The sequence below is a fragment of the Bubalus kerabau genome, chromosome 6, assembly GCF_029407905.1.
Source record: "Bubalus kerabau isolate K-KA32 ecotype Philippines breed swamp buffalo chromosome 6, PCC_UOA_SB_1v2, whole genome shotgun sequence".
Taxonomy (NCBI): Eukaryota; Metazoa; Chordata; class Mammalia; order Artiodactyla; family Bovidae; genus Bubalus; species Bubalus kerabau.
This window is the reverse complement of record NC_073629.1, coordinates 69,391,161-69,409,686: the sequence shown is the minus strand read 5'-3', so window position 1 is coordinate 69,409,686 and position 18,526 is coordinate 69,391,161. Positions and strand designations below refer to the sequence as shown.

Here is an 18,526-nt window from a genome sequence, read left to right as displayed (position 1 = left end):
TCCAAGGCCAAAATAACTTTTAAAAATGGAATAAGAGGGTAAACCTAAAATGTTATAAAAATGCATATAATTTGTTCCACTATATAGATAAGTAATGGGTACAGCCATATACTTATTTAAAAGTGATTCATTTAGTATGTTATGTGAAAATATATTTTCTAATGGAATGTTCAGTGCAGTAAAAATTTGTGGGAAGTTAATAGTTTATTAACTTCAAAACCATACAACAGTAAGCATCCTTGAAGAATGACAAAAAGATGTACATTAACTTTCTAAATTCAGATAGTTCTGTAGACAAACAGGGATTAGAAGTGAAAATATTCCATTTGGGAGCATATTGTTGGTTAGTAGTTGAGCCCTGATGGTTATTCTGCAGAGATGTAATAGTTCACATGGATCTTTGTATCTTGTTGAAGGAATGTAGTCCAGCCAATTTGAAATAATTGGACGTCTTCCTAAACTTAGCTGCATCTAAAGAAAAGAGAAATATTTTAACTTTGTAATATTAATCACTGGATTTGTCCAAATTATAAACATTTTAATTTTTTATTTGAATTCACAGAATTGTATCTTAAGTTTATTAACCCTTATAATGCTTTTTTTCCCCAAAACATTTTTGCCCGAGTCAAGAATTTTTATACCCATTTTATTCACAAAATCACATATAGAGTTTAATGTCTTTTGTGTTTAAGGACACAAAACATTATTTCTTACAACAGTGAATCTGTTTTTTTAATTTTAGATCATATACTTATGGTTTATTAGCTTTTCCTCTAGAGTGTTGTCAATTTGACCATAAACTGAAATTATCTAAGAGACTTTAGAAACTATCAGTGCTGAGGTTCTATTCCTAAATTTCTGATTTAGTTGGTTTGAGATCCCAGGAGGCTCTAGCCAATGCAGTAGATATAAGAAGATGCAGGTTTGGTCCCTAGGTTGGGAAGATCACCTGGAGGAGGGGACTCCGGTATTCTTGTCTGGAGAATTCCCAAGGACAGAGGAACCTTTAGAGGCTATGGTCCATAGGGTCACAAAGAGTTAGACATGACTGAAGCAACTAAGCACAGACACAGACAACATAAATCTGCCAGGTAATTCCAATCATTGTAGTGTAAAACTTCATACTGCTGAATCATGAGAAGATCTGACAAGAGGTCCATCCCCGTGAAGATGACTTTTTAAGGTTTAGTTAAGGTAACCTTTTAAATATTTAGTTCTAGAAGGCAAATGTTATTAGCCTGATACAGAAGTAAAAGACATCTGCTGTATTACTTCTCTACAGATTGTATGACACTAACTTAAATGATATATAATTTTTTATTAGTAAATAATTTTTTAAAGAATATCTTGTGTATACTCAGCAGTGAGCTTGGTGCTTAGGATAATTACTAGGCTACACAAAACAGACATAGTCTCTGGGCTCACAGAACTGTGGTCTAGAAGTAAAGATATCTATATGTATATTTACAATAAAACTGGGAACTGTGGTAATGCAAAGCAGGTTATTTGAAGTGTTCTTTAAGCTGGTTTTTATGCCATCTTTCACCTTCTTGCTCAACGCCACTTCACTTATTAAACTGCAGTTGATTGGAATCCAGATTTAACTTTGCCATTCAGGCAAAGATTTTGATCAACTGATACTGTTCTATTTTGAGTGTACTTCAGGAATAGCATTCACAGAGATGCCTGAGAATCAATATGTCCTCTAATAATGGTACAAAACTAACACTGGACAAGGACAAGCAAATTCCTAAAATTGGTTGCCAAAATGGTGGTGGTGGTTTAGTCACTAAGTGGTGTCTGACTCTTGCGACCCCATGGACTGTAGCCTGCCAGGCTCCTCTGTCCATGGGAATTCTCCAGGCAAGAATACTGGAGTGGGTTGCATTTTCCTTCTCCAGGGGATCTTCCCAACCCAGGGATCTAACCCCATCTGCTGCATTGCAGGCAGATTCTTTACCAAATGAGCTACAATTTGACCAATTTGCCCTCCTTACAATTGGCCCAGGGGTGTTTGATTGATATACATAGTTGAGGCTTAAGAAAATTAAAGATGCAACAGAATTATATTTCTTAGGAGTTTATTTCTGAAGCCACACCTTTAAAGACAAGGGAAATTGCTAAATTCTTTAGTAATGTGACTGGTTTAAATTTATAGGGCTACCTTCTTTATCTTAAGCAGACTTATTTTTTGACACTAATAAACTTGATACAGTTTGATGCTAAAACTTGCAGTTCATTTTGACAGGGTGAACATGCCCATTGCATGGTTTTTTTTGTTTTTTTGTTTTTGTTTTTTTTTTTCCCTAAACCTTATCAAGGAGAAACTCTTCATATTTCTGAGGGATAGATACTTTCAACTGAACAAATATTTAAAGCCTTTATATTTTCATGCTTAAAATTGTTCAGGAATTTTGAAAAGCAAAATGTTTCTTGGTATGTGATTTTATGTGGGAAGAAATGCAACTTTTATTTCCAAATATTCTATAGGAAAAGAAGTCTTTTAAAAATTTAATTTGTTGTGATTTTAATAGATATAGAAATCCTAATAAACAGGTTATCATGCAATTAGAATGTAATAATAACATACATCAACTTAATAAATGCTAAAATAAACTATAAATTTAACTTTTAAAAGTTATTTCATATTTAGAAGATATAAAATTATGAACTAAAAGAGTTAATGTTCAAGATAATTGGAATTCCACTTGTTTTTAATTTATAAGCATATACTCAGTGATTAATTTTTCACTGGATCCATAGATTTAAAATTGACTTTATTCTTGCCTCACAGTTCTGTCTTAAACTTGATCAATAATTGAGTCAAAGTACAAAGTACAATATTTTGCTTACCTCTATTTCCCTGATGGAAATGGTGGAAAGCACTCTGGAACAGAGCACTAAACATGTTTTGGCATCTTCCTCGATGTCTACCAATTCATGATCAACCATTATTCTCACTCTTGAAGGGTAGAGCAGTATTGTTAACACAATGTTGATAGGGTTATTATCTCTTTCTAAGATTCCATATTGCAGGAGTATTTTTAAGATATTGGATTGTCTCGTCTGAGCTACGTAAAGTAGAGGTGTGATGCCACTTAATGGGCTTGGACAGTATACTGGAGTGAAAGTTCTGTGAACCAGACAAACAAACAAGACCTCACTGAATGTAGAATTAAGAAATGTGGTAAACTGTCTTAAAATCATAGTATTATCTTAAATAACTTTAATATAACTTTACCTTTATATATGTCTTAAATATGTCTTATATATATTAAGTCTTAAAAATGTTTTCTTATGTCTTAAAAAAATTTTTTTTTATAATATGTCTTAAAAAGTTTTCTACTCTGAATCTAGGCCAACTAGAAGGTTAAAAAATAAGAAAGCTCCTACTACACGCTTAAACCCCTTTTACACTTGTAAAAACAAACAAAAAGATTTATATTGTATGGAAATTATTTAACTTTAGTGATAGCAATTCTGTTTCTCATTTGAGAAATCCATAGTGATTAGAAGTTGCATTATGAAACTGATATAGCTGTAGAAAATCTAAAATGGAATAGAAGGACAGACTTTTGTATTTCACTTTTTAATAGAACAGAATTATGTGACCCTTTTGATATCTTTTTGTTTTTGTTGTTCTTAATCATGTATCAGGCTTGGGATTGAATTGAGTTTGAAAATTAGACTGAAAGGAAAAAGTGTAACTACCTTAATTCTATTTTTTCACTTTAATAAGATTAGAATTGATATTTTCAGGTTGAAGAAATGTAAATTATGATGAGGGCCATATCACGTCTCTCAAGGACAGAGTATAATTTTGCTTCTTCAATAGAGTTTTGAGAGTTCTCTGAAATCTTGCTTTTCCTGGAGTACTATATGGTGGCTGGACTTGAAAATTTATGCTCCATTATGACAGAAATGAAAATTTTATTTTTTCTAATTGTATGTAGTTCTTGCAGTCATTTCATTTCATGGACATTTATGTTTGCTATTAAATTGGTCAAGATATGTAGATAGGACATGGTAGAATCAACCATATGGGATTGTTTTAATTAATTATCAAGCCTTGATTTGGCCAAGTAAACATGAATTTTAGGACTAAGGAAAGGGAAATTTTACTCATAGTCTTGTCTCTGGAATTCTCTTGATTGGTCTAATAAAACACTGATATAGTCCAAAACCACATACAAACTATAAATATTAGTTTTAGACAATTATGCTCATCAAGGAGAGCATTATTCAAAAAGAACTTTCAGTTCAGTTCAGTTCAGTCACCCAGTCATGTCCGACTCTTTGTGACCCCATGAATCGCAGCACGCCAGGCCTCCCTATCCACCACCAACTCCCAGAATTCACTCAGACTCACGTCCATTGAGTCAGTGATGCCATCCGGCCATCTTATCCTCTGTCGTCCCCTTCTCCTCCTGCCCCCAATCCCTCCCAGCATCAGAGTCTTCCAATGAGTCAACTCTTTGCATGAGGTGGCCAAAGTACTGGAGTTTCAGCTTTAGCATCATTCCTTCCAAAGAACACCCAGGGCTGATCTCCTTTAGAATGGACTGGTTGGATCTCCTTGCAGTCCAAGGGACTCTCAAGAGTCTTCTCCAACACCACAGTTCAAAACATTAATTCTTCGGCGCTCAGCTTTCTTCACAGTCCAACTCTTACATCCATACATGACTACTGGAAAAACCATATCCTTAACTAGATGGACGGGGATTTCAAATAATTAAAATGAGAGGTGACATGATATAATGCCCAAAATAGTAGAGATTTAAAAGTTCTAGTTTTAGGTTTCAGTTTTCCTAATAAGATGTGTGACATCAGGTAAGTCAGCCTCTTTGAGTCTCCCTTTCCTCATGCATTTATTTATGTGTTCATTTGCTCAGGCATTCATTAGCTAATTTTTTTAATGCTTGTCCAGCGTGTACTAAGTACTAGATATGCAGAGATGAAAGATGCTTATTATGGTCTAGTAAGGGAAATAGACAACTAAATTTAAAAACTTCAATGCAAGATGATAATTGCTATGATAGAAGCATGCTTAAGATACTGTAAAAGCATTGAGGAGAGGCACCCAACTCTACCTAGAATATTCATTGCCTGTAGGTTATCCTGGAGCTAAGACTTGAATGATTAGTGGATGTTTGGCAAGAATGTTTCATTTACAGATATAAACCAACATTGGAGTATTGTTATGCAAGAACTTGCTATGTTCTGTATTAGATAAATTTTCTTTTTGATGTGTATTTGGGGTCCTAGAGACCTCCCCTGTGGTTCTTGTCAGGAACTCCAAAAAGTACAGCATGAAAATTACTAGACCAAAAGTCTATCTTCAAAGCATCACTGAACTCTGAAATGCCAAGTTTTATGATTAAAAAAAACAAATGTGCAGTGCAGAATAGCATTTTAGAAATTAAGAAGTAAGAGTTCGTTAACACTGTGCCAGTGATACTATATATATCCTTTTAATTCTATATCAAGTATATATAAACTCTCTCCTAGAGTCATCTCCAGATCAATATTGTCCTGAACATCTCATCTTTTTCACAAATACTTCTAACACATATGCAAAATTCAATTTCTAAACTACCTCTGTACTCTTTCTCCTGATTATTGGTATTCACTTTCCCAAATCACAACTGCCTTCAACTTTTCTATGTTTCTTGGATTTGTGTGTGTTCTTCCCTTCTACTTTCAATTCTGGGACAAGTCTTGCTGATTATATAAGACTCTATCAAATAAACTCTTTTGCAAAGTCTTCTTTGATTGCCTGAGTTTGTCTTACTCCTTATAGCTCTTTGTACATAGCTCCATTAAGCCCTTATCATTTTAGACAACTTTCTTAATGTCTCTAATCTTTCATTTTCTTATCTTCAAAATAAATGGGTGGGCAAGATGAACTATAAAATTTTAAGTTCTATGGGGCAATGCTTTTTGTCTGTTTAGTATGCTATTATATCCCTAAATGCCTAGAACAATGCTTGGCCCATAGTAGATACTCAAGTATATGTTAAGTGATTTTTTTGCTATTATCCTGAAAAATATTATTATTTTTTAATTAGCTAAAATTGAAATATTTAATTCTAATATTATTAAAATATTATTAATTTATTCTATAGCTTTGGACCTAATAAGATTTTTGGTGAAGTGCAGTCACTTAGAATTTTCAAGAACAATCTCATTTATTCATCTTGCTAACTCTTAAGATATTTGACTTAAGAGTCTTATAAGTATTGGGATTCAGGGGACTTAGGGGGCAAAAAATACCATAAGTGGCCCTTTTTAAGATTTAGAGATATTAGCTGATTTTAAGATATTAAGATTAAGATTACCTGTAGAAGATACTTTGGACCAAAAATGTTGAAACATAAATAAAACTCAAATAGGTTTAAAATAAGATTTGAATGTCTAGTCTGTACCCAAATGGCATATGATTAATCCTTGTGTTTAAAGAGCATGTTATTGTAAACCAAAATTTGCTTAATCTGTACTGACAGTTAATTATAACAGTACTGATATGGATGGAGGGAGGCAAGCAAGTCAAGAATCAGTTTTTAAATGTGAGCTTAATGAACTAAACCCTCTGTATCTGAAAACCTGTCATATACACAGTTATGAAGTGGAATATAATATTTCCATAGAGATATACAGAGAATGATTCTGTTTTGCAGCTATAATAGTTATTTCTAAAATGTTTCCTAATATTTCTCTTTTGGTCTGACTGCCAATTCAATATACATTTCTTCACAATAATTTTATCTCTGATATTTGACACAGTTGACTTTCTTGAGATATTTTCCCATGGCTCAGTGGGACCATTCTCTTTAAGATGCAGCTACCTCTTTGACTATTCATTCTCAACCCTCTTTAACTTATCCCTCTTTCTCTGCCCTTAACATCTAAGTAAAGTAAATGTGGCCTTTTGACTAATTTTCATCTGACTAACTATTCTCAGGCAATTTCATCTGTGACAGTAACATGAATTACTGTTTATTAATTTATTCAGCAAATACTTATTGACTGCATACTGTATGCCAGGCAATCTTTTGGGTACTTGGGATATATGAGTGAACAAAACAAAGATACCTCCTTTCTTGCTAATACAGTAGTGAGGGGAAACAAACAATACAGAATGAACATAGCAAACAAGATAATTTTATAGTATGTAGAGGTTCTGATAAATATTGTGGGGAAAAAGAAAAAGTAAGGCAGGATAAGTATGGAAGTGCTGAGAAGGTGCAGTGAGGGCATTTGTCAATTTTATTTTATTTATATTTTTAATTGAAGTGTGGTTAACATGCAATATTATATTGGTTTCAGGTATACAACATAGTGGTTTGATATTTAAATACATTATGAACTGATCACTACAATTCATCATCTGCTACTGTGCAAAGTTATTATGATATTATTGACTATATCCCTAATGCTGTAAATTACATCCCCATGACTTATTTTATAACTTGAAGTTTGTACCTCTTAATGTCCTTTACCTATTTCTCTGAACTCCTAACCCTGCTGCCCTGAAACCAATAGTTTGTATCTATGAGTCTGTTTCCTTTTTTGTTGTTGTTCATTTGTTTTGTTTTTTAGATTCTACATGTAGAATACTATGTATTCTACAAATACATAGTATTTGTTTTTCTCTATTTAAATTATTTCACTTAGTGTAATGTCCTCTAAGTCTGTTGATGTTATCACAAATAGCAAGATCTTATTCTTTTTTATGGATGAATAATAATCCATTGTATTTATGTGTATATACACAGACATGACTTCTTTATCTACTATGGTTACTTAGGTTACTTCCATATCTTGGATCCTGTAAATAATGATGCAATGAACATAGACATGCATATATCTTTTTGAATTAATGTTTTCATTTTCTTCACATAAATACCCAGAAGTGAACTTGCTGAGTCCTATGGTAACTCTATTATTAATTTTTTTGAGGAACCTACATACTGTTTTCCATAGTGACTGCACAGTCTACATTTTCAGCAACACTGCACAAAGTTTCCCTTTTCTTTTCATTAACACTTATTTGCTGTCTTTTTGATAACAAACATTCTGACAAGTGGGAAGTGATCTCATTACAGTTTTAATTTGCATTTCTGTAATATGTGTGCTATGATCAGTGCGTTCTCTTGGCAAAATTCTATTATTTGCCCTGCTTCATTCTGTACTCCAAGGCCAAATTTGCCTGTTACTCCAGGTGTTTCTTGACTTCCTACTTTTGCATTCCAGTCCCCTATAATGAAAAGATATCTTTTTTGGGTGTTAGTTCTAAAAAGTCTTGTAGGTCTTCATAGAGCCATTCAACTTCAGCTTCTTCAGCATTACTGGTCAGGGAATAGACTTGGATTACCGTGATATTGAATGGTTTGCCTTGGAAATGAACAGAAATCATTCTGTTGTTTTTGAATTGCATCCAAGTACTGCATTTTGGACTCATTTGTTGACCATGATAGCTACTCCATTTCTTCTTCTTCTTTTTTTTTTTAATATAAATTTATTTAATTGGAGGCTAATTACTTTACAATATTGTGTGAGTTTTGCCATACATCAACATGAATCCACCACAGGTATACACTTGTTCCCCATCCTGAACTGCCCCACCCTGCAACCTCCCTCCCCGTACCATCCATCTGGGTTATCCCAGTGCACCAGCCCCAAGCATCCTGTATCATGCATTGAACCTGGACTGGTGATTCATTTCATATTTGATATTATACATGTTTCAATGCCATTCTCCCAAATCATCCCACCCTATCGCTCTCCCACAGAGTCCAAAAGACTGTTCTATACATCTGTGTCTCTTTTGTTATCTCGCATACAGGATTATCGTTGCCATCTTTCTAAATTCCATATATATGTGTTAGTATACTGTATTGGTGTTTTTCTTTCTGGTTTACTTCACTCTGTATAATAGGCTCCAGTTTCATCCACCTCATTAGAATGGATTCAAATGTATTCTTTTTAATGGCTGCGTAATACTCCATTGTGTATATGTACCACAGCTTTCTTATCCATTCATCTGCTGATGGACATTTAGGTTGCTTCCATGTCCTGGCTATCATAAACAGTGCTGCAATGAACATTGGGGTACACGTGTCTCTTTCAATTCTGGTTTCCTCGGTGTGTATGCCCAGTAGTGGGATTTCTGGGTCATAAGGCAGTTCTATTTCCAGTTTTTTAAGGAATCTCCAGACTATTCTCCATAGTGGCTGTAGTAATTTGCATTCCCACCAACAGTGTAAAAGGGTTCCTTTTTCAATAAATGAGATCAAAAACACTCTGGAGGGAGCAAATAGTATAATAATGGAGGCAGAAGATAGGATCAGTGAAGTAGAAGATAGAATGGTAGAAATAAATGAATCAGAGAGGAAAAAAGAAAAATGAATTAAAAGAAATTAGGAAAATCTCAGAGAACTCCAGGACAATGTTAAACACCCCAACATTCGAATCATAGGAGTCCCAGAAGAAGAAGACAAAAATAAAGACCATGAGAAAATACTCAAGGAGATAATAGTTGAAATCTTCCCTAAAATGGGGAAGGAAATAATCACCCAAGTTCAAGAAATCGAGAGTCCCAAACAGGATAAACCCAAGGCAAAACACCCCGAGACACATATTAATCAAATTAACAAAGATCAAACAAAGAACAAATATTAAAAGCAGTAAGGGAAAAATGACAAATAACACACAAGGGGATTCCCATAAGGATAACAGCTGATCTTTCAATAGAAACTCTTCAGGCCAGGAGGGAATGGCAGGACATACTTAAAGTGATGGAAGAAAATAACCTACAGCCCAGATTACTGTACCCAGCAAGGATCTAATTCAAATATGAAGGAGAAATCAAAAGCTTTACAGATAAGCAAAAGCTGAGAGAATTCAGCACCAACAAACCAGCTCTCCAACAAATGCTAAAGGATGTTCTCTAGACAGGAAATACAAAAAGGGTGTATAAACTTGAACCCAAAACAATAAAGTAAATGGCAATGGGATCATACTTATCAATAATTACGTTAAACATAAATGGGTTGAATGCCCCAACCAAAAGACAGAGACTGGCTGAATGGATACAAAAATAAGACCCCTATATATGTTGTCTACAAGAGACCCACCTCAAAACAGGGGACACATACAGACTGAAAATGAAGGGCTAGAAAAAGATATTCCACGCAAAAGAGACCAAAAGAAAGCAGGAGTAGCAATACTCATATCAGATAAAATAGACTTTAAAACAAAGGCTGTGAAAAGAGACAAAGAAGGACAGTACATAATGATCAAAGGATCAATCCAAGAAGATATAACAATTATAAATATATATGCACCCAACATAGGGGCACCACAATATGTAAGACAAATGCTAACAAGTATGAAAGGGGAAATTAACAGTAACACAATAATAGTGGGAGGCTTTAATACCCCACTCACACCTATGGATAGATCAACTAAACAGAAAATTCACAAGGAAACACAAACTAAATGATATAATAGACCAGTTAGACCTAATTGATATCTATAGGACATTTCACCCCAAAACAATGAATTGCACCTTTTTCTCAAGTGCACACGGAACCCTCTCCAGGATAGATCACATCCTGGGCCATAAATCTAGCCTTGGTAAATTCAAAAAGATTGAAATCATTCCAAGCATCTTTTCTGACCACAATGCAGTAAGATTAGATCTCAATTACAGGAGAAAAACTATTAAAAATTCCAACATATGGAGGCTGAACAACACGCTGCTGAATAACCAACAAATCACAGAAGAAATCAAAAAAGAAATCAAAATATGCATAGAAATGAATGAAAATGAAAACACAACAACCCAAAACCTGTGGGATACTGTACTCCATTTCTTGTAAGGGATTCCTGCCCACAGTAGTAGATATAATGGTCATCTGAGTTAAATTCACCCATTTCAATCCATCTTAGTTCTGATTCCTAGAATGTCAACGTTCACTCTTGCCATCTCCTGTTTGACCACTTCCAATTTGCCTTGATTCATGGACCTAACATTCCAGGTTCCTATGCAATATTGCTCTTTACAGCATCAGACCATGCTTCTATCACCAGTCACATCCACAGCTGGGTGTTGTTTTTGCTTTGGCTCCATCCCTTCATTCTTTCTGGAGTTATTTCTCCACTGATTTCCAGTAGCATATTGGGCACCTACCGACCTGGGGAGTTAATCTTTCAGTGTCCGATCTTTTTGCCTTTTCATTGGCAATGCCAAAGAATGCTCAAACTACTGCACAATTGCACTCATCTCACACGCTAGTAAAGTAATGCTCAAAATTCTCCAAGCCAGGCTTCAGCAATACGTGAACCGTGAACTTCCAGATGTTCAAGCTGGAACATTTAGAAAAGGCAGAGGAAATCAAATTGCCAACATTCACTGGATCATCGAAAAAGCAAGAGAGTTCCAGAAAAACATATATTTCTACTTTATTGACTATGCTAAAGCCTTTGACTATGTGGATCACAATAAACTGTGGAAAATTCTGAAAGAGATGGCAATACCAGACCACCTGACCTGCCTCTTGAGAAACCTGTATGCAGGTCAGGAAGCAACAGTTCGAACTGGACATGGAACAACAGACTGGTTCCAAATAGGAAAAGGAGTACGTCAAGGCTGTATATTGTAACCCTGCTTATTTAACTTCTATGCAGAGTACATCATGAGAAACGCTGGGCTGGAAGAAGCACAAGCTGGAATCAAGATTGCCGGGAGAAATATCAATAACCTCAGATATGCAGATGACACCACCCTTATGGCAGAAAGTGAAGAGGAACTAAAGAGCATCTTGATCAAACTGAAAGAGGAGAGTGAAAAAGTTGACTTAAAGTTCAACATTCAGAAAACTAAGATCATGGCATCTGGTCCCATCACTTCATGGCAAATAGATGGGGAAACAGTGGAAACAGCAGCTGACTTTATTTTTGAGGGCTACAAAATCACTGCAGATGGTGACTACAGCCATGAAATTAAAAGACACTTACTCCTTGGAAGGAAAGTTATGACCAACCTAGAGAGCATATTAAAAAGCAGAGACATTACTTTGTCAACAACTGTCTGTCTAGTCAAGGCTATGGTTTTTCCAGTGGTCATGTATGGATGTAAGAGTTGGACTATAAAGAAAGCTGAGCGCTGAAGAATTGATGGTTTTGAACTGTGGTGTTGGAGAAGACTGTTGTGAGTCCCTTGGACTGCAAGGAGATCCAACCAGTCCATGCTAAAGCAGATCTATCTTGAGTGTTCATTGGAAAGACTGATGCTGCAGCTGAAACTCCAATACTTTGGCCACCTGATGCGAAGAGCTGACTCATTGGAAAAGACCCTGATGCTGAGAAAGATTGGGGGTGGGAGGAGAAGGGGACGACAGAGGATGAGATGGTTGGATGGCATCACCGACTCAATGGACATGGGTTTGGGTGGACTCTAGGAGTTGGTGATGGACAGGGAGGCCTGGCGTACTGCGTTTCATCGGTTCACAAAGAGTCAGACATCACTCAGTGACTGAACTGAATTGACTGAATATGTGTGCACACATGCACACACACTGACATTAGTGATGTTGAGCCTCTTTTCATGTCTATAAGCCATGTGTATGTCTTCCTTGGAAAAACACCTATTGGGTCTCTCCCCTTTTTCAAAATTTTATTTTTATAATATTGAGTTCTTTACATGTTTTTGATATTAACCTCTGATTGGATATATTGTGCATATCTCCGTTTACTCAGTATGCCTTTTCATTGTGTTGATGCTTTCCTTTGCTATCCAAAAGCTTTTTTAGTATGATGTAGTTCCATCTGTTTATTTTTGCTTTTGTTGCCTTTGCCTGAGGATATGTATTTAAGAAAATATTGCTAAGACTGATGTAAAATTATGTACCGCCTATGTTTTCTTCTAGAAGTTTTATGATTTCTGGTCTCATATTTCAATTTTAAATAAATTTTGAGTTTATTTTTGTATATAGTGTAACAATCTGGTCAGTTTGTGTGTAGCTATCCTATTTTCCCTACACCATTTATTGAAGAGGCTGTCTTTTCCCCATTGTATATTCTTGCTTCCTTTGTAATAGATTGATTGACCATAAAAGCATGGGCTTATTTTTAGACATTCAATTCTGTTCCATTGATGTATGTATCTTTTTTAAAAATGCCATTATTACACAGTTTTGATTACTATAGCTTTGTAGTATAGTTTGAAATCAGGGCGCATGATACCTCTAGCTTTTTTCTTCTTTATCAAGGTTGCTTTGGCTGTTGATAGTCTTTCATGGTTCCATGCAAATGAACCAAGGAATGTAGGCAGGCTTTAGAAGCTGGCAAAAGCAGCTAATGCCTCTAGCTAGTGTGTCCAGAAGGAATCTGCCTTGTGACATCTTGATATGAGCCATTGTAGCCTCATTTTGGACTTTTGATCATCAGAAATATAAAATAATAAATTTATCTTGTTTTAAGCCTCTAAGTTTGTAGCAGTTTGTTACAGCAGCAAAAGGAAACTAATATAATCATCAACCAGTCTCAAAATTTATAAATCTGAAGTTTAACTCTTCTTCCTCTTTCATTCTCTACTTCTGATCACCTACTGTAATTCTGGTTATTCTGTTTAGTAATGTCTCTTTTCCCATTGCTATTGTTTTAGTTTAAGTCCTCATTATAATTTACCTGGACAGTTATGATAACAAAAGGTGGCTAGGGGCTGTGTGTGTGGGGTGGTGGTAGTAGAGCAGAATTAGTTCTTCCTCCCAAATTATTATAAATACACATATAATCTTAGTTAGCATACTGGGCATGCTATGCAAATTCAGCTTCAAGCAACTCCTCTAACCACCTGCCTCTTTTCAATCAGATGTGTCCCTCAACCTTTTCTACATAGAAGTTCTGGAACTGCTAATGAGCAGTCTACTAACTGGTCTGTCAGCTCCAGCTCCAGCCTTTCTTCCCACAATCCAGTCTTCAGATGAGAGCTGGTTAATCTTTTCATACTACAATTCTGATCTTCACTGACTGGGCATCACCCATGGTGTAAATTTTAGATTTCTTAGTATGACCTACAAAATCTTTCACAGTTTCACTTTTAGGCCTTATTGCTCACTATTTCTTGATTTCCATCTCATTTTCTAGCAGTTGCTGAGTTGCCTGTAGTCAATGGATAAAATGTGTTTGTGTCTCTCTTGGCTTTAGTCAGCCTCTCTCTGCCTAGATTATATTTCTTCAAGGGAAAGACAGGGAAGACTCCTTTTTATCTTTGAAAAATCAGTTTAAGACATCACTTATAAAGAGCCTTCTAGATATCTGCTCCTCCCCAATAGTGTTAACAATGTCCTATATTCTTTCTACCTGTACATACGTCTGTTTCTGAATTTATATTGAATTATTCTTTTCATGATCTGCTTACTAGTCTGTGAGCTCTCCAAAATTAGGAAATATATCTACTTTGGTTTTGTATCCCCCAAAAATAACACAATGCCTAGTATTTAGAAAATGCTAAATACTTGTTATTATTTTAACTGAATGATATTATCTCTCTTTAACCACTTACAGTCTGCCATATAGTAGCATTTATTTTTGCTATAATAAATAAGCAAAAATAAAATGAACAAACTTTAAGTTCCTTTCCCTCACTAATTCTGTCTTTTTTTTCCCCCAGGGTCCTATTTATACACTTTATGATTGTATTAGGGAAATTATCAAACTGGAGTGTATACAAGGGGAGGTGACCAAAGAGTGATGCTGTTATAGAAATAAACAACAGATAGTAGGAAACTTAAGACATTCTTTATGGGGTCAAAATAATTGTTCAAATATTTGAGAGGTTTAGTATAGGAGACAGAATGAGTAGACTTTGTCCTTTATATTTCTGGGGGCAGAGTTGGAGAAATGGAGACAGAATTCAGTGCATTATGAGAAAGAAGAATCTAAACACTGTATAAAAATTCAGTTTTCATCTAATGCAATCTGGATTAACCACTTGCTATATATCTGGATAGTTCTAGGCACTGTTAAGGAGTATGCTCCTTTCGTGGAGCTTTTTTTTTTTTTTTTTTTTTGCCACACCACATGGCATGTGAGATCTTAGTCCCTCAACCAGGGATCACACTTGCACCCCCTCCATTTGAAGCACAGAGTCTTAACCATTGGACCACCTGGTAAGTTCCTCCTGGAGCTTACTTTTAGCAAGAGTATATAGTGGACAACCAATACATGGTTGGAATACAGTGTTCAAGGAAGAGTGACATAGAATAGATTTGGGAGGTTGGATTTGGGGATAGATTGTATGGGAATTTTAAAAAATGGATATAGATTTTGAATTTTTTTCTACTGGTAGTGGGAAAACTTTGGATGATTTTAAACATGGGTGGTATGGCCTATTTTACATTTTTAAAAGGTCACTCAGGCTGCTGCCTCAAGAATGGATTGTAAGAAGGAAGAATGGAAGCTGGAAGATTTCTAGTAGGAGTCTTTTGGAGTATCTAGGTAAGAAGTAATGGTGGCTTCACCTAGGTTAGGAATGGAGGACATGAAAAGGATAACGAATTGGGATATGTTTTAGAGATAAAGTCAAAAAGATTTGCTGATGTGCTGTGAAAGAAAGAGAAGAAACAAGAATAAGTCCTGGATTTCTGACCTGAGCAACAGAGGCTGTTAATCTAGTGGAGAATTCAAGAGAAGGAGCAAGTTTGCAGGCAGAGGGTAACTTAGATCAATACTCTGTTTTGCTTCTGTTAAATTTCAGATGTTGAGCCAATAGCCTAATTTATAAGAGGAGTCTGGGGCTCAGAGGAGAGGTCAGGGCTGGAGATAAAGATTTAGGAGTCATTGACATATTTAAAGTCATGGGACTGGGTAAAATCTTTGAGAGGAAAGTGGATAGCTAGGACAGAGAAGGGTCCCTGGTAAAGGAATGGTTTATCTCAGGAAATAGTTAACTCTCTACTACTAGCATTGTTCAAGCAGAGACCAGATGAGCAGCAACCAGAGATACATTATGGGAGTTGTTGTCCAGCAAGAGGGGCTGGGGGAGGTTTGTTAATGAATTCTTAGGTTCCATTTGAATTTAAAGTTCTGTGACTCTGAAAGATCCAAAAAGCTGTGGGACATAGAATCGGTCTGTAATGTGTTTTACCTTGACGATGCATCTAAGTCAAAATATATGAATCTTAACAATTTATCAAAACAGTTGTTAATGGCACACTCTTATGTCCCACTGTGTGTTTCTTTTTAATTTTCTGTTCTTTGTTTTCAGTTTTCCCTTGCCCCTCCACTCCCCCATTAACCTTTGTAAAAAACTTAATCCTCTCTTCCTCTGTTTCATTTCGTATTTCTTTCCTATGGACCTGTCAGGGATACATAAAGGCATTACTTAGTCCAGTTAGTGATGCTCATTGTTAGAAGCTGCTGATCTCTGCTATAGTTACATATATAATGGCCCTTATAACAACCAAAAAGTGATATTTTGGAGTTTTATTTATTGATATTGCAGAATTAAGCACTCGTTTTTGTACTTGGGTTATTATTGGTTATTATTAAGGAAAGTAATCTAGTGGTTCTCTAACACCACATAGGATCACATAATACACCATCAAGAAAACAACACTGCTTCAGGAAAATGGAAATGGGTTTAGTCTTAAACTGATCTGTCTTATTTTTCATTACATAGGTAGTTCTATCATTGTGCTAAGTACAGTGCCTTGTATATAGTAAGGTGATAAATATTTTGTTGAATAAGTGAACATATGCACATCTATTCTGTTCATTAGATATTCAAATGAATATCTAAAGCCAAAAAGTAAATTGGAGTTGGTGCAAACTAAGTAACTTTAAAATCTGGCAGATTCATTTTGATATTTGGCAAAACTAATACAGTTATGTAAAGTTTAAAAATAAAATAAAATTAAAAAAAAAAATAAAATAAAATCTGTATTACAGACTACAAAGAGGTTATGTTAGATATTTTATTCTGATAAGATCCTCAGTAATATTCATTAGCTAGATTGCCATGTTTGGATTATACTAAAATGTGATTCCATACAGATTCAATCAGGTATTTGACTTTCATTGTAGTCAACTCCGGGGAATTTGATGTCAAATTTGTCAATGATATTAACGTAAAAAGAGAATTATTATGTTTAATAAGTATTACTAAGTGAATATGTGTTTATACTCTGAATTATACTTTGAAAGTCAGTTTATATACATGATATTATAGGTAAACATTCTCAATATTCTCAAAAAGAAGAGATCACAGCATTACAAAAGCAATGTCTTTGACTAGTTACAGAAATCTAGGTTGTCTAACGTTGCATTATCTTGAGCACTAACATGTAAGCTCTACAAAGCAAACCACTAGTAATTTATTGACACATAATAATGTACATAATAGGCAAAATTCTATGGAATAAATAATGAAGGAATGAACAAATGAATGGACAATCAATTCAGGCTTCCTTATATAGTCACTATAAATATACATTTTAGAAAAAAAGGAGTAGTATAATCCCTTAAAGAGAAATTTTCCCCTTTTATGTTGAAAACATAGGAGATTATTACCTCCATATCAGTGCCAGGTTAAAACTTCTGTCTTGAACATAGTCTTTTGTCTTCTTGAGAAGCAGCTCCACAAAGTCAGGATTACCTTTTCTGGCGAAAACCCAGTACAGAATTGTATTCACACATATTTCAGTAAATTCAAGATTAAAATTTACTTCTAAATGGCATCCTGATTTTTCCACAAATGCAATATAATCTGAGAGTAGTATGTCAAATCCTTCCAAGTCGACATACCTCAGAATTTTCGCCAGTGTTCTATAAACCCTGGGCTCATAGCAGTGATATCCCCACTGATGAAAAGACTGCAAGGATGGTCTTTTAAAAACTTTGTCAACGAGACTACAGAATATATTGCTTCGTGGGCAAGAAGTCTTACAACATGATTTAGAAGATTTACTCATTGCTATTTAAGGCAATGATGTAGAAATAAAATCACACGAAGTCATACTGTAACCCTTCAGTTACATATTTTGATAGTATGGTAGGCTTTACTTCACAAACAGGAAGTGCCCTTTAAACTGTAGCCTGAAAAAAAAATCATGTGAAATATTACCATCAAGTACTGGATGACATCACAATAGATGGAGATCTGTCATCAGTGCAGGTCAGAGGTTTGGGATATTAGATGTAACTGATGACTTTTGAGAAAGACATATTGGACAGAAATGGCATGTGGAAGAGATAAGATATGATATTTTTAACTTTCTAAAAATTCACTTCAAGCTAATAGTATGCTTATCAAGTGCTAAAACCCACAGTCTACACATGAGGCAAAATAGTATTAATAATCAGATTGATTATTCTGTTTAGGCTATAATATAACAGACAGTGATAGAATGAAAAAGTTCAGTACTATTGTTCTTACGTTCTGCATGAGGACTGCATAGTCTCACTTAATCTTCATGGAGTATTTTCCCTATTTTATAATTGAGGAAACTAAGGCTAAAAT

The 18,526-nt window shown here is 35.0% G+C and overlaps 1 protein-coding gene across 1 annotated transcript; it reads right to left on the bottom strand.

Moving 5' to 3' along the window:
* Positions 1-264: 264 nt before the first annotated feature.
* Positions 265-17,978, bottom strand: ASB17 (ankyrin repeat and SOCS box containing 17). The gene is made up of 3 exons (XM_055586921.1): positions 17,578-17,978; positions 2,854-3,133; positions 265-471 (listed from the first exon to the last, which is right to left on the bottom strand). Exons 1-3 carry the CDS (start codon positions 17,976-17,978, stop codon positions 265-267), a joined length of 888 nt encoding a protein of 295 aa, XP_055442896.1.
* Between the last annotated feature and the right edge of the window lie 548 nt (positions 17,979-18,526).

Excerpts from the sequence above, each read along its gene's own strand:
- ASB17 (XM_055586921.1), bottom strand. The coding sequence starts at position 17,978 with ATGAGTAAATCTTCTAAATCATGTTGTAAGACTTCTTGCCCACGAAGC. Across the intron at positions 3,134-17,577 it reads AACCTGGCACTGATATGGAG|AACTTTCACTCCAGTATACT; the intron begins GTAATAATCTCC and ends TCTGGTTCACAG. Across the intron at positions 472-2,853 it reads TTTCCATCAGGGAAATAGAG|ATGCAGCTAAGTTTAGGAAG; the intron begins GTAAGCAAAATA and ends TCTTTTCTTTAG.